Here is a 20,906-nt window from a genome sequence, read left to right as displayed (position 1 = left end):
TTGCTGAGATGAACCTTCTTAATGCCACTTAAATATTTAAGTGCTACAGTTTTCTTCTGGTTGTATTTACGGTATTTAAATATCAAAGTCTGTCAGACAATTACGCCTAAGGCTACAATGACTGTTTGGAGCTCCCCAGATCAGAGTAACACGCATAACAATTTGCATATCACCCCAAATGTCATATTTAATGACCGGGTGAGGTAGCTATGGCTTACGGGGCGATGATCTCGAAGGTCCCGTGTGAAAGTATCCAGAGGATTAGAGGTGTACTACTTCGTGCTTCTAAGGTGCACCTCTAAGAAAGCATCCAAGGAGGAGCTCCTAGTTCTACAATTCTATCTGATACCTCCCTCTAATATACGAGATCATTAACTTTCTTTCATACAATCCTGTCCCATTTAAACTGAAAAGGGGTTATTCGAAGTCTTTATAGATGGATTTTTTTTTCATGAATTAAAATATTTATATTAGTAAAATTCATTTTAGAGGGTGACTTCGGGGCTATAAAACTGTTTTTTTATTCGTGACATTAGTGGCCAGTGTAACAGAAACGTGCCTTCAAATAGTCTCCCACCCCAGTGTACCGTTTTCCTCTTTGGCAGGAACAGTTTTGGAATGGTAATAACCAATAGCCCATTGCGCTCAGATATGATTTGACGTCAGTGTCCAGTGTATAGCCTTCTCGTACAGTTTTACTTGTCCTGGCAATAGATATTGTAACTTTAGTCTACTCTAGTCTGAAGCAGGTCTGTGGCAATGTTAGTCAAACCTTCTGTAAACATTGAAGGAGATTGGTAAGACGATGTATATTCTCTGTGTAGCCATGTTTTTTGGTATGATTTGATTAGAAATACTTAACGCTAATGGAAATGAACATGTTTGTCAATGAACATGTTTGTCATAGTCAAATACTCAAAGTATTATTCATTCGAACAAATGAGTTCCCCACATAGAAGAATCTCAATGTGCCATGTATAAAAGGCCTTGAAAGGGATGTCATAAATCTTTAAATTTAATGAATTTATTTATTTAGACAGAGCACTTCCAGAAATTTGAGATGTTTTTTTTTAAATACACGTGTCATTCCGACTTCTGTATCTGTCTAAGACTTTACAGCATTACAGCCTTTGATTTTTTTTTTCTTTTTTTTTTTTGTTTTGATATTACAAATTTTGCATCAGTTACTTCAAACATTCCTTATCTCCACACACTGATGTTTTCTGAAGATTATGTCAAAAATGTAATACAGATTGTGAGGAAGTTCTCAAGAGAATGCATTTTGTTTCAAACGTTAGATTAAGAGTCAGGACATGTTGACATCTTCGAGCTGAAACTTTCTGGTTCATATCCAAGAACCTACTTCACAGCAGTTTTGATCTATCTTGCTGAAGGAAGAGAAGAAGAAGAAAAAAAAAGAAATAAAAAAAAAAAACAACTTTCGTGATTTGCACTATTTCTGTTATATAAAAAAAGTTATAATTGACATGAAATATAACATTGTACTCATCTAAAGTTTAAGAGCCAATGCGGTATTTCTCTTTCTGAAGAAGGACTTGTTTCAAACTCTTTGGTAAGGTGTCAAAAACATGGTGGATAACTTTAATAAGATCTCTGAGAATCTAATGAATAAATTACAAGGCTTAAATCAAAGTTGCTTTCAACTCTGCTCCATCAACATTAAAGACAGTGCAAGTGTAAAAAAAGAAAAAAAAAACCCACCTTTGAAATGCTGGACAGCGTCTCTTCATGGGGCTGTGATTTAGGCTGTTACCACAGATCATGTCTTGAAATATGCAGTAACTTCAAAAACATATGTAAAAGTCCCTTCCAATTTCTCACATCTGTCCTTGTATAGTTCAAGGGAGGATGGCTAAAATTATACTGTTTCCATTCTACATGCTCATTCCACAATGCAAATTCTGTGTCTATTTTCTGTAGAATATCCATACTTCATAAGCTCATTATGGGTCTGCAGAAAAGCTTTTAGTAGCCTTGGTGAAAATTCTTAATCAGAACTGGCCTAGTTTTGGAGCATCTTGAAATAAGTTTTCTTTCAAAGGCACTTTGGTTTCTTTTCTTTTCTTTTCTTTTCTTTTTTTTTTTTTTTTTAAATAGCCTTTGAGCTCTGATTCTCGTTTCAGTTTAATGGATAATCCAGATTACAACGGCGTACAGCAGTTCCAGTTCAGATCTCATTACTATCCAGGGATTGCGTTCGCTGTTCTTTTTGGTTTTGTCCCTGTTTGTACTCTTACCTTCACTGCCATTTCAGGTAAACCGATCTCCCAGTGTGTCTTCATTAACACATTCCGCTGTTCACACTTACAGTGTGTGCAGCATTATGGATAATTTAAGATTGCAAAGCTGATAAATAGAAATAAAATGAACATGAAAGTAAATGAACATAAATAAAATGAACATGAAATGCTTCCTGTAATGCTTCCAGTAGAATGAATAGACTGTAAACTATACGTGCGTGGTACTTTTATATTTCTGCAATTGCAATATATTTTGTTATGTCTTCTGTAATTCAGAGGTTGTATTTTTTTTTTTGAAGAGGTACATGATGTGGCTGCGTCATGTGTAGAACCACATAAGCCTGATATGGTTTGGTTGTAAAGTTTTCTATTATGCTGTGTTACTAACCAAATCACATAGCTTTAAGACAGAGGCATGCTTTATAATGTAGAGTTAAAGTCCAATCTGTTGTAATTTATGGATGCACCAGAAGGAGGCATTAGCATCCCATGCCTCTTGTATGGTGCGGCACTCCATGTGTATGTGAGGCATGACTACGGTTCAGTTTAACCCTGGGTTAGGGAAAACTGTAGATTAACAAATCCTAATATGAAGAGCCTTTTGATCTCATTCTGTTAATCTCCGCGGATTTAACAGAGCAGTATCAGCAGTGCTGCCCTGAAGTTCTGCTGGAGGGTGAAATAATATCCTATGGGTGAGCACAGACATGCCTGATCATAGATATCATTAAACACAGAACCTAATCTCTGGAATATAAAATAAAAATGACTGACATGATAAGCAACGTTGTGATCTGCATATTTCTGATCATTTTATACGACGGTAAAAATGTCCAGACATGTAATGTTGACGTAGTTTGTGCATTGCAAGTATGTCACGCAGCTGCGTAGCAATTATAAAATCCCCCCCTCCCATTAATTCCTCTTTTTTTCCATCTTTAGACTATTTTCTTTACAGCAACAATGGAAGTTCTTAGTGCATTGTTTCAGAGAGTCATGACAGAAATTTGACCCAAGTTCTCTCAGAAAGATTGTCTGGAACTGCTAACATCACACAATAGAGATGTATTGACATGTTCACTGATAGGTTTTGACTTTTTAAATTTATTTGTTTTACAACTGTCTGTAAATATGTAAAAGGGAGTCAAACTGCTCAGTTGCTCAGGTTTTATCAGGTCAGTGTTAGTAGTCATCCAACATGCCTGTTAAATCTGTGAAGGACAGGAAAACAGGAGAGGTGTTGGGTCCCAGTCTTGTCAGACTCAGGAGAGATAAAAAGAAACTCTGAGATCCATGGTCGCACTTTGAAACAAGACCACAACAGGCTCTTCTCAGTTCTAAGAAGAACTAAAAGAAGTGAAGGACGTAATGTTCTGAGAAAAGCCATGAAGAAAATAATTACTCTTCTTTTATCTAAAGCTTCCTTTATCTTCAGCAAAAACACTTCGTGAACTTCTGTGGTACAATAGTCTATGCTTTTACTGCTCCCCTACTTTCGTAGCTAAGTCTTTTAGTCTGCCCTATAGGAAAGCCAGTGTGAGACCTTCCACCTATCCTTTCCTTGACAGTTCCTTGACAGCTGTTGTAGACTATGATTAGAATCCATGCAGTGTCCAATCTGTTACAAGGGAGGTATGTGAAAAAGAAAGATTTGTATTGGGGGATATAAAAGAATCCTCTTTGCAGCAAGTTTTAACACTGATTTTGGCGAAACACTTATATTTGCACGTTTAGGAAAACTAGAAGTTGCAAACAGACAAGCTGTTCCATATCCTTCACCTTTTGGCTTCCTGTGGCGAATCATGAGAGCTGAGAGGAGTGTGAAGTCTCATGGTGTGCATCATGGGATACCTGCTGCTTTATTCTTACTTGTGTTAGCATCCCTGGAAAAACACCTTGTACTTCTAAGGTTGTGCTGCTAATTGACTGTGATCTTTCAACAGAGGTTGTTCAGAGAGCTTTTTGCTTTGTATATTTTTGAGTAGGTGGGGGTAAACACTGTAAGACTAAGAGAGGCCAGAGTGATTTCTTCTGATTTGCATATGTATATACACTGCCTGGCCAACAAAAAGTCACCGCTTGGATTTGGAGCCTCTGGAGGCAGTATTATGATCTGGGGATGCTACAGTTGGTCTGGTCTAGGCTCAGCAATGTTATGCAGCAATAAAATGAAGTCAGTCGAGTACCTGAATGTACTGAATCACAATGTTAACCCATCAATGGATTTTGTCTTCCCTGATGGCACGGATATATTCCAGAACAACAATGCCAAGATTCATCGGGCTCAAATTGTGAAAGAGTGGTTCAGGGAGCATGAGGAATCATTTTCACACATGAATTGGCCAGCAAGATCTCAACCAAAAATTAATGCAGCTGTGGATGGAAATAAATGTTGTGATGTTGCATAAGGTGGTCAAAACAACTCTACGGCAATTGCACGCCGTAATCAAAGCTAAAGGCAGTCCAGTGAAATATCTGAGTGTGCAACCTTTTTTTTGGCCAGGCAGTATATATAATATATATGGACTTAATGGTTACGGATATTCCTAGGCTAGAAAAATGTATTTTGAAAAGGGCTGTAACTGCATGCCCAGAGTAAATTGTATCAGATGCCTAGGAGAGTGCAGATGGTTAGTGAAGGATACAAGTGTCAAAGCACCACAGGAAGAGAAAGTTACAATCTGTCTTAAAGCAAAGAGGACTGCGGCTGAGAGAGTGAAAATGAAGGGATGGACAGTCATATGGTTAAAAAAGCTGCCAAATTTGACATGGAATGCAATGGAATATATCACACTTTTCAGACGAAAGTTGGCCCACAACAAAAAGATGATTGCTCACCTTTCAAAGTTAAAAAGAGGGGAAAAAAAGGAAGAATTAGTTGAAAGGAAAAAAAAAAAGATCTCTCTGGCTGAACATATTCTATAAAAGTATGTTTAGCCTATTTTTGTTTGCATGCGGTTTTAGAGCAGTCCATCCCTGGTGTGTGTGTTTTTCTTTCGGAATTTCTATGTCACGCTGCTTGACACTAGACAATCGTCTGCCCTTGATATGACATTGCTATCATGCAATAGAAGGACACAGGCAAGCTGTGGTGACTATTTCATGGTGGCTTGCTAGTTCATTCTGATTTCGAATGACAATTATAAACGTTATGGGTGTTTAATTTGTATTTTGTCATGAAAGAGTTAAATGTGGATTCCATCTGCTAATGAAAGAAATTTGAATATATTTAGCGTACTAATAAAGCCAACAGCTAGCGGCTTTTTTTTGGAATGGTACAACTGGGCCTAAACCAAATTTTGGTTTCTGTTGTCTTAATTATCAAAATATAGTACAGAAATGTCTGTGTTCCCAGGACAGGAGTCAGTGTCAAGAGCAAAGTTGTTCAGTCTATAATGTTACAAGACATGCTTTCTAAGCTCCACAGATTTGTGGGTTCATCAAACAATGCAGGTTGCCTCCAAAATGATTGGGGTTCTGTTACTTGCGTTGTGTGTTTTAACTTTTACATTGCGTGTTTTAACTTTTTTTTTTTTTGTAGGAGGGATGGGAGGGGACCGTGCATTTCTACATTCTTGCCTATGGCTACAAAAAGTATTAAAAGTACCTAGAGCTGAAGACAAAACACATCTGCTGGAAATGCCTTTGGAATAGAATGTCTTGTTAAAAAGTCCCCAGGAGAAAAAAAATGCGATTGATAGTTTTCACCTGTGGCTAAATATATTATTTCTTTATTAATTGCAAATTTCACGTCACTCACAATGTTAAACCATCTAATTGTTTTGCTGACTTCATATGTCATTATTTGGATCAAAATTTTTTTAACAAGGGGTGACAACAAATGTTTAAACAAGTGGACTCATTAAGTGGGGTCAGGCCTCATCTATCCCTGGGGAGACAAGTATACACAGGCTAAGTGGGAGGGCTGTTTCCATCTGGGTTACTACCAGGTGTTGCCATTTTGTACATATATGCTATTCAACTGCATGTGCAGTCGATTCCGAATGCCTAAGATATGTAAACACAGGTATGAGTCATGGCTCACTTTGAAAAGTGAGTATAAATATGGGCAAATTTTGGACAAAACTTTTGAACAAGTCATTTAGGCCTGTGGTTTAAAGCCAGTGTTAGAAAGGTCTCTCCTGTTATTATTCTACCCCCACGATGTCATGAAAAGTCATTGCAATGAATTAACTGCAGTTGACCATCCTGTGTCTGTGGCCTATCGTCCTCTCTCAATACACCAAACACCTATTACTTAAAACCGCTCACCTTTGTTCTCCTTTGCTTTCTATTCACATTTGATTACATTTCTCCTATTCATCTTCTATTCATGAGTTTGATCAGATAAAGAAGGAATGGTGTTTTTTGTTTAGTGTGTCTTCAACAATTTTTTTCAACCAGCCAGCTCAAATGCACAATTCTTCTTCTTCTTTTTTTTTATTACCTTTAAGAATGACAGCCACAGGGATGTATATCTGTAGTGACAGAGGAGCAGAGACACATGATTAGAACATATGGGAAATGATTTGCAGATGCTCTCTCACTCCGGATAGGATAATTACACTAACCCGCTAAAATGTGATAATTTGGCACAACAACTCAGGTCATGTGTTAACATATTCCTGCATTCCCCATACATCTTCTTAAAACCTTTTAAACAGGATTGTCTCACCCAGTCTTCCTAATGTAGTCACACAGCATCCCTTAGCCCCAAATGATATGTCTGATCTTTTTTACCCTGCTTTCCCTCTGGCATGCGACAACTTTCTCCAGAATCAAAGAATATCTGAACACCTTCCCTTTTTAAATTTGTCTCATGACTCAAAATTGAAACACTGTGTTCCTTGCTCGTTCATGTCAGACAAAAATGTTCTACCGACCAGTTATGACTCAATAAATGACGTATTCATCGGAGAACATGGCACAAATCCGCTCCGCTCACCAAAATACCGACACATGTTCCATCAAAACGTGGATGACATTGTTTTGTTCTCCCGTCTCCTTTAATCAAAGTGCTCCTCTTTAACTCCAGCAGCACCACTGAATATGAAAACACTTTACTGTTCCCAAAGTAGCAGTGTCTGCTCAGGGAATTTGTGCATCAGTGTGGTTATGATAAACATTTTTTTTTTTTTTTACCATCAGTGGCTCTATAGTTTTGTCTTCGTCATCCTCTTTTTTTATTTTACTCTTACAGCTTTAATGTAGTTTAGTCCCCCTTGTGTTATCTTGTTGTTTCTTGATGGGTGAAATGTTATTCTTGGGCACAGGGCTGGGTTTAGGGATCGATATCGCTCGCCTGTAAATTTCCGTTGGTGAGTCAGCAGGGTAGCTGTATATATTACTTAACCTCTCCAGCGTTGATTTGCAAGAGTAACAACCAAATCCCGGATTTTTAAAAATGGACATGCAGCCATCCTTCCTCCTCATTGGCTGGAGATTGATTCTGCTACCAAAAAAAAAAAAAATGACATCCTCACGCCGCATGTCACCTTGTTGGAATTACTCGTCATCAGATCTGAGTGAAGTGGCGCATTGCCGCAAATTACACAGACCATATCAATAGGTGATTTTTCAGTTGCCCTCCAGCGATTGGTTTACACTCCCATGGGAACACTATATAACTCCATAGGATATATATTTCAAAGGCTCTCGGCCACACAGTTTGAATTTCTGATGTTTTTGCCCTAGAATCATTTATCAATGATACACATCTAGTTTTGTCAGTAGTCTCATGGAATATAGGTGCTTGTTCTGGCAGGATCTTCCAGTCTCTCGCTTTGGTATAAATGTTCAAATATTTTTAGAGATGCACTACCAGTTGCTCTTTTTGGCTTAGAGAAAACTGTCTGAGTTCCTTATAGGGCTTATCTCCTTGCAGCAGTGTTAAAACTAAAAATTGTGTTTGTAGAAATTCTCGTCTATCTTTGGCTAATCACAAATGCTCCTCAGTGATTCAGCTGGACAACAGGTGTCCATGAAGCCAAAGACTTAATCGAGATAAAAATCATTTTCAGTTTGACCAGTTTGTGGCATGCTGACAGACTAAGTATTAGCCAGTTATGCTATATTGATTACTGTTTTAACATCCAAAAGACTGACACCACTTCCCTGTCTTGCATGCTCAATATGTTGCTTCTAGCTTACAGGTCCAATTTAATTAACTTGCTCAACCCAGGCATAAATCAATATTGAGATTGCTGGAGACTCATTTATATTGTTTGGCACAGGAAAAAAATAATAATATTTTTAAAAAATGTCAGTTTGAAATGTACTTTGAAATACACTTTGAAATGCACTGTGATTTCAAGTGAAGCAGATTTCTTGTTAGAACAACTCTGGGAAGTTGTGCCCTTATTGCATATAACCACAACCAACTGAAGTCAAACTGTGCTCTTGACTCCAGATGAGTTTTCAGTATGTGTGAATTAGAGGACATTTGAGAGAGGTTGATGTAATTAGTTTTCTGCATTCTCCATGTGATACAGACAGAATTCCAATCCAATCACTCATATTCACACACATTCAGTCAACTAAACTACCATTTTACATTCTTAATGGATGTCACAGCAACCATGAAACCGCAACCAAATTGATTTGGATAAAAATTCTGAAGTATAAACTGCAGTATTTTGACTGATGCATAATCAGAGTTATTCTATAACTAATGGCTGTATTTTACTTATGTATTTATTTTTGAGATACTGAATTAATCCCAAAGGGAAAATTTGAACTCTGCATCTGGGCAGTGAGCACCCATCTGAGCAGTGAGCACACACATGCCTAGAGCAGTGGGCAGCCACACCACCGGTTGCAGCGCCCAGAGAGAGGTTAGGTGCTTTGCTCAAGGGCACTTCAGCCATGGATGTGGTTTTCTTTTTGTTTGTTTGGTTTTTTTTCCCCTCCCCCTGCTGGCACTGGGAATCGAACCAGCACCCTTTTGGTCACAAGCCCACCTCTTTAACCTTTAGGCAACAGGCTGTGCAAACTAAAAAAAAAAGGCATTTTCCATTGTAGCTGTTACACGCACAGCTTTCAAGCAGACAAAAAGGACCACACTGATGATACATTGTGTATATACACTTTAAGTTCTTGCTGTTGTACTCTTTCCTAACACTTCACCTATTACACCAGTAATACATAAGCCAGCTTCTTGTGGTCACTTTAGCAAGAATCAACAACATACATTTCTATAACGTCGTATTGTAGATTTTATGCAGCTTTATGCTCAGTGAAAGGAGCAGCCTCTACAGGCCAATTTAAACTTCTGAATACAAATCTCACGGAGTTCCACAGACATTTACGTTAAAGCTCCATTAGCACAGGGGGTTATTTTCAGGGTGAGTGTTGCTAACCAACTGCGGCTGTACAGACATTGGGAGGGTTGAAGATGAAGTACTTTCACACTGTCAGTTGGCACATGACCCAGTTCTCCAGAATGTGTAATTAGGTCTTCAAGACTGATTGTCTGATGAAAAAGAATGACTTATCCTTTTGGATAAGAAGAAGAGTTTTTAAAATCTCTCATTCTGTACCCCCGGCCGTAAAGAGCAAATGTATTTTGGTCCTGTCCGTTTTTTATTTTACTAATAAAAAAGAAAAAAATGATTTAAATTCCAGAATAAATGTTTAACCTGGTAGTGTAAAAAGTGGTGTCAGCTCCCTTTTCTCATTACACAGCACGATCTGACAAAGAAAAGAAACTGGTTCACTTTGACAACGGTCATCTTTGCTAATGTAAATGATTCGCCAGTTGACAGCATAACAGAGCACTGAATATGGGCCTGAATTCATGGAAACTTCTCACCCCCCCCCCCCCCACCAGAAAACCCCAAACCCCCCCCCCCCCCCCCCCCCCCCAAACAAACATATACAAAAAAAAGCCCAGAACCCGTCCTCTAAAGCTCTTGATAGATGATTTGTCTTCAGCTATTCACAGGGATCCTGCAGCTGCTTCGGAAATGAGACTGTGGAAAGGAACCAGGGGACAATTCACCATTTAAAGCCTCACTCTGTCACTTTCACTGGCCCCCCCCCCCCCCCTCCAACTTACTTCATGTTGCCACATGTTTTACGTTCTGCATTTGATAATGGCAGGTACTACACACATACGCTGGGGTGATAACTTGGGATGCAAACATTTGGCAAATGCGAGACATGTTGAATGATCTCACAATTGATGAAGTTGCTGTCGCGGCAAATCATTTAGTTCGGTTAGTCAGGAGTCCCCATGGATATGAAAGAGTATTTGTCTCTTTCGGATGAATAATGATCCCATATTGATCGTTGAATCTGTTGTCTAACATGTAATCAGTTCCAAGAGTAATAAGATGTTTACCATTTGGATGCGTTAAATGTAATTACCTTATGACATGATTAATTACACTCGAGCGGAAGTTTCATTCGTTTAACTCGTAAGTGGCCGAGGGCATGGATGATCCAGAGTGTTATTCAGTTAGGTCAGTAAGTGTAGCATTTTTTTTTTTCAGAAGTCTGATCTAAGTAGAACAAGATGCATTGTTTTCTGATTTGGGTTGTATTCTTTTTTTTTTCATTTTTTTAAAAATTTTTTTTTTTGAATGAAATGGAATTACTTAACAACTAAACAAGCCAAACTCCATTTCCCAGTCTAGGAAAACAAGACAGATCTTACCACCAAACACTTTTCTCCATCGCATTGACTTGGAACTGGAACTGGAACCAGTTATTCCCTACATCATCTCAAGTGCGCTGCAGCGAATTTTCTGTAGTGTAGCTTGAGAGCAATTTGTCTGTTTCTTTATGGAGAAAGTTCAGGCCTTTGACGTATGTGCTAATTATAACCTTTACCATGCAGCATACCGGTGGCTCACACAGGGTTTCAATCAAGCATGTGGATTTTCAATGTTTTTTTTTTTTTTTTTTACCCAAAACATACTTTTTCAGCCATAAATGAACAAATCCAAACTTTCTTGAGTTTCTTGAACGTTGTTTTTTTTTTTTTGGAGTTTGCAGGTAACACCAGAACACACCATGCCAACATCAGAGGTCACACACTGATACAATGTTAACCTAGTCACTGGATTTCAATACGTAAAGAAAAAAGGGTAAATATTAGGTAATTGCAATAACTTGTCATAAAATTCAGAACGGCTGTGATATTACAAGTATATTACAAGGAATTAATGAGTTTTGTCCATATGTCCAATTAAACTGACCATATGTCCTATTAAGTTCATGACTTTTAAATAATAGAAAAGAAAACTTTAAAAAAGTGTGTAAAATCAAACGAAAAATGTATGGTTTGATGGGTTACTATAAACATAAATAGAAACATAAGTCAAACATCACCTATGTCCACTCTACATACACCCGTATAATCCCCACAGTGGAACCTGTGAGCCAAACAGAGTGACACATTATCACTTAAGTCACGTTTTATCAAAGGTTCAAGTCTATGCATGTGCACGATCCAGCTCACACAGTCACTCCTGTGCTACCTGTGGTTCAGATCAAAAAACCAAAAACCAAAAAAACAAGTGAGAATGTTTTATCTCGGATTCAGGGCCAGACAGAAAGCAAATAAACAGTTAGAGGTATTATCAAAATGTTCTGACTGTTTGGATTCATATGTCAAGACAGACGTATTAGAGGCTTCCTGGCCTTTAGAATGTGGCTAGGTTGTGTTTGCGAAGCACCGACAAACAGTTGTATTTGTTTTCATCACAGCGGTGAGGTCACAGAGTCAGGCCATTTGCAGGGAGTTGGTCAGATCATTAACGTGAGGTCCATGCATTTAGTTTTGCATCATCTCCCCTCTCTCACTTGTGTTCCGTTCTGTACTTCTGTGTGTCACTGTTAAAACTAAAAACCTGAATCAGCACAAAGGTTTCAGGCCATCGTCTCAGAATTTTATCTTAATCTCCTTTGATGGCACGTTTGCCATGTGCATCTTTCTCTTTAAGAGTTTGTAAGGGTTGTTTTTGTTGTGTTCATCCACTCATGAGGTCCGTCTCAGCGTTTCTGCTTGTCGTATTCGCTCTTGTAGACCACTATTTGAGTACACACGCCTACACACTAATAGCAGCAACAACAACAATAATAATAATAATAATAATAATTTGAAAAATCAGTTGTGGTTGAAAATCCAAAAGAGTCAAGCTGACTATTGCACTGTATAATCTTATTTTATGTCACACATCCCAAGACAGAGGATTCATACTATCAGTGTTTCTCCAATCTTTTATTTGTGTTATAATTTTCACCATAAATAGTTGGAACAAAAACAACTTAATTAATCTATTTGCTGTAGGATTAGTTATATTGGAGTTATCATGGCTGAAATCCTATTCAGCCAAACGTGTTCTCCGGCCAGTATATTCCAGTGGGGAAGACGTAGACTTTGACATTCAGTGCACTGCCGTTTTACTAAATCCAGAGAACATATTGTATCCCCAGAGGAGAATCTGAAGGTAAGTGCAAACAGCTCATATCGGAGTACTAGGTGACATTTTCAACTAATTGTCACCCAGTCTTTTCTCATAAGGCCAACAGTGAATGCATGATCCCAGAACTTTGAGTGAGATAGCTTTTGAAATGTCACACACAATGAAAAATAGCTCAACAGTTTCCCCAGAAAATGAGAGGGTGTACGGTGTGTGTGTGTGTGTGTGTGTGTGTGTGTGTGTGCGTGTGTGTGTGTGTGCAAGTGTGTGTGTGTGTGTGTGTGTGTGTGGAGGCATCTTTGCTGTCTTCTGTGAACTTTCAGAGAGGTTTGTTTCAAAAAGAGGTCACTAAGCTTTGGTATCGTTCAGATCAGAGTGTTATGATCTTCAAAGAAAGATTTTGCAGTAGCAAAGCTATTTGTTTATATGGAGGGACACACACATACATATCAATACGCCAACTCTCAGATCATTCACTCAACTTTATCTGGCTCATGTAACGTCTCTCGGTTGCTACAATTCTGACATGAATGCTTGAGTTCTCGCATACAGAAAAATAGTGATTCTTATCAAGATTTAGTTAGATTTCAGAGTCAATATTTATTGTATTTGCGAACTCCAACTTGGCGAACATTTTATATGTTCATGTCCTCAGCAGAAGAAAGTTAGAGGCAAGAACCTAATTTCACAGTTGAGAAATCGCTTTAGAGTAGACTTTTATGTCCCCTCAGAGAGGAATGAATATATAGTGTATCTCAAAGAAGTCATTGCCTCAGGATATCTTCACAATAACCAAGGAGACAAAATTCCAACAGAAGGTCTTATCGTCTTATGCTGTACGTCATACAAATTGTACCAAGTTTTACTAACATTTTAGGGAGTGACAGCACATCTTTTACTCCTCTTTTCATGTTTTGTCCTTTTAAGGATTACAATTTATTTATTTATTTATTGGTTTGTTTGTCTTTGTTTGTTTCTTTGTCAGGTATATATCTTTTTTATTTACCTTTTGTAACTTCCGAATTCTAGTCCAATGGCTGATATTCCTTGTTTCACTAACAATCTAACGTCTGTCTTCTGCTGTATGTGTTGATTTAAAATACGCTACATTAATATTCAATAAATTCTGTCTGGACTGTGGGGAACTGTAGCCCTTTTACATATAAGACAATGCTATTTTTTAACATTCCTTTTGCTGTTAATTGATCGACAGTAAGTTTTCATTTATTAACCTGTTGAATAATGGCAGTCTCTCGGTCTGATGGGATAATTTTGAGTTGTCAAAAACAAGAGCACTTGAAACCTCCTTGACAAAGATTTTTTTTGTTTTTAATAGAGCTCATGTTTTATCCTTTAAAGAGATGAGGAGAGTGTCATGGCATAATGTGAGAGAATTAACATGTTTTTTTTAAACTGTATACACTCAAGATAATCTTCTCAGATGAAAACTCTGGACAAGAATTAGATGACTTCTCATTAAGCTGAGTGCATCTTCTGCCCTGAATGTTTAATGACAGAGAGAAAATTGCTCCTAGTGGATTCAGTTTTAGCTCTGTCCTTTCCACTGTTACTGCTTTCCATACAAGCTGATCTTGATATTGAATTAAAACGTATTAAAAGACATGTCCCATTAACTGATCAAAGGATTCATCAGAAAAAAAATCTAAGGCAAAAAAAAAAAGAGTGAAGCTCATTGAATCTGTTTATTCATCCTTAAAATTAACAGTTGGATTACAGTGGTTAATCAGGGGATTTCAAAGGGGTCAGTGACAGATTATGCACAAAGAGTTAAGGAGTTTCAAGGTTGGTGACAGGGAGTTTATTCATCACCATCAAAAGCCAGCCCATAGCAACCGAACAAAAATGGTTTAACTCTGTATAACTCAGACCAAACCTATTTCTCTTTGGCTGGTCTTTGTTTAGTGAATAATACTGTTGCTAGGCAAACTCAAAGACACGTAGTAATTACAAAATAACACAGAGTACTGAAATTCCTATGGTTTTCTAATGGGTACAAAAGGGAGCTAAGACACCGCAGGAAGATATCTGAATTCTCGTCATGTCTCAGGTTTTGCTATCCTCTGGACAAACAACTTAGGAAGTGTACGAGAATACTTTGATAATAATATACAAGCTTCATTATATTACTGAATAAGAAGTGAATTTGTCGTGAATATCATGCATTTCACTGACTAAAAAGTTTAAATATTTGAGGTGTTTCATCACTCTTGATTCAGTGAGAGTTTTTGTAATTGAATTGTTCTCCTTTTGGCATTGGGTGCCTCTTGCTAGGCTTTGCAATGTAAGGATCAGAGCTTTCTATAAAAATCATATTTCCCGTAGTCACACAAATAAAAAATGAAAAGGCTGTGTTAACGGCTGTGCAAATATGCGTTAAAATAACCCTCAGGGTGAAGAAATTTCTGGAACCCTGGCTGTATATAAAATCAATTTGGATTCATTATTTACAGCACACAAGACTCCAAAGAGCAACATTTACTGTGGGCAAGTCTTAATTAGCTGGTTTTAAATTGCTGCATCTCACAAATAGACTGTGTCCAAAAACAGTTTAATTAAACCAAAGATGCCATTGTTCAAATCGAGCATGTGCAATTGCTATTGTTAATCATTCCTAATCGCTCACAAAAGTCCATTTAGAGACTCAAAGCAATGATGAGGAGGGTGTGCATATGGGGTAAACAATCATTTGTTATACTGGATGTCTTTTAGTCTGTTGCCCTACAGGAATGTTTTTAATATGATCCATGGGCTTTGCTTGTTTTCTTACAGCTCACAGAGCTGTGGGCACATACAATGCTGCCACGAACCCATCGATCTTCTCTTCTTGAGACCTAAATAATTTTATTAATCCAGGATAGTGGTTAGAGGTCGGTGTGTAGTTATTTAAAACTACCAGGGGTAACAACACACCATTCATTATAGAAAGTTCAGACGGATCCGCAGTTCAGACAGTGAAGCCAACAGATCGCATAAAACCAGCTCCTAATGTAATTCTGACTTGTCAAACAAGCTGGTTATGTTGGTTCTAGATTAGCCTTGCCATCGGGAATGCTTTTAGGAGGGTTCATTGTCCAGAAAAAAAGAGTTAACCAATAAGGAACTTATTAACTTCATTAGATTTTTCATTCGCGTGGGATGGAAATGATTAAACACAGTGATTAAACGTAATGCTTGTCTTAACTGAGAACAGCGAGAGAATGAGACCTGACTGCGGTAGAATAGTCTTTCAGGTCGAGCGACACTCAGCTTTAACAGCTTTGATAAAAGGAGAGGGGGAAAAAAAAATCCAGCTCTTTTCAAAGCAAACTCAGTACTCCAGGTGACAGAAATTACTTTGCTATTAGTGTGGCACAATGCACTTCAAACAGAGCGACAAGATGGAACTGCCAATTTTGCTAAGACGGAGCAAAGATCAAGCCTTTTTATCTGTGTGTCACTGGCTGATGGGGTCATTTTTGTTTGGAGAGGACTGTCTTTGTGGATCTAAGAATGACCAGGCCAGTATGGCTAACATGACAAGCAGGACACTGCTATGCTAGGAAGATTTTGGTCTTTCCACCCTAAATCTCTTAACTTTTCAGTTACTTAATCTGTTTATCGGTCTTAGTTTACAACTTAACATACAGTAATGATAGGTGGCTAATTTGTTTTTTTGAGTAATACAAAAACCCATTGATCCGCTAATGTGTTGAATGTCATAATGCAAACATTTCTCTGTGGACGGTAAATGTAATTTTTTTTGTTTGTTTGTTTTTAACAAGCTATTCTGATGTGAACTAATTTAGGATTAGCATAGCAATGACTGACGAGAATCCCATGTTCCGTAACCCTCCTGGGTGACTTTGGAACCTACTTTGTTTTTTTTTAAATATTGTTTGCTGACTTAATTTGTGTAGCAAATGGGAAAATAAGAGCTCGAAAACAGTTATTCCAAAACTAGTGAAAGTTTTACCTATTGTTTTCTATAATGAGCACAGCCTTGAGTAGAGGTACACTCACAGACATCCACAAAAGTGACTGAAGTCTCTCAAATCTCTCAAAATTCCAAGTCGCTGTTTCCAAGAGTTCTTAAGGGCATGGACTAAACACACGCTATTGTTGAGGCTGCTTCTTGAATTTCCATGTGTTTTTTTGTTTTTTTTTCATTTAATCTTTTTCTTTTGATTTATTGCCAGAGTAACTACAGAGGCAGTGATTTCTGGATTGTTGCTGTGTTTCAAAGAGACGGGTTTCTGGCCTCGTGTTGCTCCCTGAGTGGCGGTAATTATTTGGCTGCTTGAGTGTGATTTAGCTTGGCATTTTCTGCTCTTTGGAAAGGCAGGGAAATTGGAACAAAAGCATGCATTATTGCTCACTCTTTGCCAAGCTGATGGTTCTGTGTATGTGCCTGATGTTTAGAGAGTACTTTGCAACCTTTGTGTATAATGCATTATGAAACCATCAGAATGTACTATAAATATATTAGCGTATTGGTTCAAACTAAACTAATATTGTACACGCTCATAAATTCTAATGAAGCGTTATAACTAAAACTATGCAAAATAATAAAGCCTTAAAAAAGTACAAATTCTTTATCATTATTTTAGAATGTTTTGGCAAGCTATGGAATGTTAAATAAGTGTGACAATAGATTTCAAATTAATGTGTTTTTATTTCTGGTTGGTTTTAAAAGTATAACATTTGTTATTAACTTCCACTAGAGCACTACAGGCCTGGGTGCATAAAATGAAGGAACTGATATTTGTGTGAAAGCCGTGCAGTCATTTCCTGGAACTAGCAAACAAATGCACAGGTTAGTTCCTCAAGAATGACTCTTAGCCATGCCAGAACAACAGTTATTTCTGTCTTAGAGTGGAGTGCACTGAAAGTGCTTCAGTAATAGCAAATATGACTGATAAAGACAAAGAACCTTCATAACTGTAACCATGAGAGGATAATCACTGTGTGCGCATACACACAAACACACGCACCGCACACGCACGCACACGCATACATGCACGCAAGCACACACGCGCGCGCATACACACACGCACACGTACACGCACGCACGCATACACACACACACACGCACACACACACATATATATACACACACACACGTGCACACACTAAAAACAAAAACACACTCACCCAGAGAGAGGGAGAGAGAGAGAGAGAGTCAACCTCTCTCTTTGAAAAATACAAAATACAACCCTCATTCACATTCATGAGTAAAACAGCACTCCGAACATTGTGCTGACAGTGAACTTTCATTTATGCAAGCAGCTTGTACTCCTCTGACCTTTCACTTTATCCAAATGAAAAGATATTCAGAAGAGGGGCCATGGACAGAATACAGAGGGATGTCTTGACAACCAACAGCTTAAGCGCTGCTGTCTGGTGAGAGCTGGATCGTAGTAAACAATATGGCAAAAAGAAAATGTTATCTTTGAAAGCGAGGCATGTTAAAGTCTTGTTCATGCACGTGGGTGTTTCGTATTTTTATGTTGGCATTTTATGGTGTATGAATCTATTTCTAACAATACAGGGTCAGAATAAAAATTCAAAGAAAAAACAAAACATCATGCCTGACAGTTGCACATTCATTTATATATAAAGACATTTTTTTTCTCCTTTGCCAATCATGGAAGATTATAAAGGAAAGAGTGGTAAAGCCTTCCCAGTGAATTGCAAATATGAATATTTATGATAAATTATGTTTTCTTCATTTATTGGACTTTTTATACCATTTAATACCAACAGTTACTTCTTCTTGTCTGCAAAAGAGTCATAAGAAAAAAGGTCATAAACATTATCTAAAAAGTTGCAGTTGCATGTATGACAATTTTGTAATAGCATTTGTTATTGATGCATGATGTTTATATTGTTGTTTACACCCACCGCCAATGTCTGATTATCTCCACCGACACTCTGCTAGATTTAACTTGATATTCAAAGGTTTTTAATGACAGGTATATAGCTGCTGATATTATTCATATGGAATGGATTTTGGCATTCTGAAAAGAAAGCTGTAATTTAATGTCAGTATACTGTCATTGTAATGTATAATGTCATTTGTTTGCCATGTCATTTAAACATACTAAAAAAAAAAACAACCAAAGGTGTCAACATCACAAAAAAAGGAATATGTTTTATTTATATTTCACCTTTTAATACAAGACCCTTGCCCTGTGTCTTTTTATATACCATTCAAAGTTTCCATAATGATCTAGAAAATTCCTCATGGCAACTTGTACAGATGCAACATATGAATTTAGAAAAACCAAAAAGAATTGGTGTTGCTTTTCTCATCACTGTGGTTAAGAAGACCGTTTATAGTAGTATTGACCACTGTAAAATTGGAAGCCCTGTAACATTATTTACAATTCAGGCTGGAGGGGACAATGCCACTGAACGATTTCATTTTACAATTGAGTGGACTCCTCATAACAGTGTATTTCTGTTTCAGGACTAACTCCTTCCTCAGACTAAAGCCACTGCAATAGGAGCCTGTAATGATATCATTTTTATGCGTCGTTTTCTGACTTTTTCAGATTAACTTAGATTTCTTTGGCTCCTTCAGTCCGTTCTCAGACAAAATTGTATTTATTTATTTTTCAGACATCATATTAATGTCTGCATTTTATGACTTATTGGATGTGAATACTAAGTGAAATACAACTCAGTTTCATAAACGTGTGCGTTCCATCAAGCTGAACACTGAATTTAAATAGAAAAAAATATTGTTTCTACACTCAAGAATCATCAGAGATTGGCAGTGTGATCTTTATTCATCTATTTGCAGGAAAAGACAATTCTCATCCTAGCTTAATTAACATCCCTGTTGGGCAATTTCTTCTGCTGAGATGTATCTGGGATGTTGAGGATGATTTTGATGGATAATCCATGGTTATGCATTCTAGATTCCAACAGCAGAGGTATAAACCAAACTGATTGTATCAGCCTTAAAATGAAAGTCTCTTGACAGAAAAAAAGCCTTTTTTCATTAAAAAATCAAGTCTTCTTCAGACATGTTTTTTTCACAATTTATATGGAAAACAAACCTTCAATATCAAAAACATTATAAAGTATAAATGGGGAACTCTACAGTGTAATCCAATCCTGTGTACTATAATCTCGGATGCTTCTGCGTTCTCCTTCAGGCGTCCCCTACCCCTCCCCCATTATAAATGACAAACCGGTTTGCACTCACCTTCCTGTAACAGTGAGAGACACTTCACAGAAAGCCACTGGTAAGTACCAGTGCAATATTTGCTGTAACACAGTTACAGAGCTTTGCAATCTGCCACACCACCCAGCGTGATTCATAGAAACGAACACAAGATGTTGTGTATAAAAATATTCTGTTTGTCAACGATGTAGTGGTGTTTCAGTTTGTCAACAAATATTTCTATAATTCAAATCATGACATTTTAGCTACTCGGATATTGAGCCTAAGTAGCGTTTAAGTTTGTCATTGCACTGTGCTGCTGATTGTTCACTGTTAAAGGGCAGGTCTAGAAACAACATGGTGCTTTGAATCCTCTTCCTTTCCATCTTAAAGACTTTTACATTTTTTTTTTAAATATAGTGCTTAAATTTCATTTTTCTTTTCTTTTAACCATTTTGACTTAATACATCCTTAAAAACATGAAATAACATGACTTGTGTCTGTCGGTGTAACTAAGTCCAGTTGCGTCATCTGATTTGTTATATATGCAGAAAGTAAATGGAAATGTACAAATGCATTTTTCAATCACGCTTAATTACTGGGAGAAAAAAAAATGCATGGATTAATTTACATTTAAACAGTGTTAGCCTTGGTTCAGGATATATTCATCCTCAAGCTGTAAACACCAGAGTAGATGATTTATCATAGTATTTTGATACGTGAAGGTAGTTTTCTTCCTTCATTTAAATCGCTCTGATTAGATTTATTCCAACATCTAATTATACAGGCACGCTAATGAAATTATTTCTTAGCACCGCACAGCCAAGTTAAAAAAAAAAAAGAACAAAAGAAAAAAATTTATGATTGGTGCAATGTAGTAACTTATGTGAAGGAACGCACTAATGCCTGATCCAGAAACAGTTGTTGGCATGTGACATGAAAATAGGTATCTACATAATTATAAATACCTGGGAAACTAGTTATTCATTGCTGAATGCAAGAACAAAGTGAAATAGTAAGAAGTCTGTAATCAAGCAGTACTCCACG

General features: G+C 37.4%; 1 protein-coding gene across 1 annotated transcript in view; it reads left to right on the top strand.

The window, feature by feature from the left end:
* Positions 1 to 209: 209 nt before the first annotated feature.
* LOC115827919 (netrin receptor UNC5D-like) overlaps positions 210 to 20,906 on the top strand; it is a 117,920-nt gene continuing 97,223 nt past the window's right edge. Inside the window, exon 1 of the mRNA XM_030791816.1 lies at positions 210 to 290. Coding sequence (XP_030647676.1) covers positions 210 to 290 — 81 coding nt within the window. The remainder of the gene's footprint in view (positions 291 to 20,906) is intronic.

Source organism: Chanos chanos, chromosome 14 (assembly GCF_902362185.1).
Source record: "Chanos chanos chromosome 14, fChaCha1.1, whole genome shotgun sequence".
Lineage (NCBI taxonomy): Eukaryota > Metazoa > Chordata > Actinopteri > Gonorynchiformes > Chanidae > Chanos > Chanos chanos.
The sequence above is the reverse complement of the archived record's forward strand: the minus strand, read 5'-3'. Positions and strand labels throughout refer to the sequence as shown.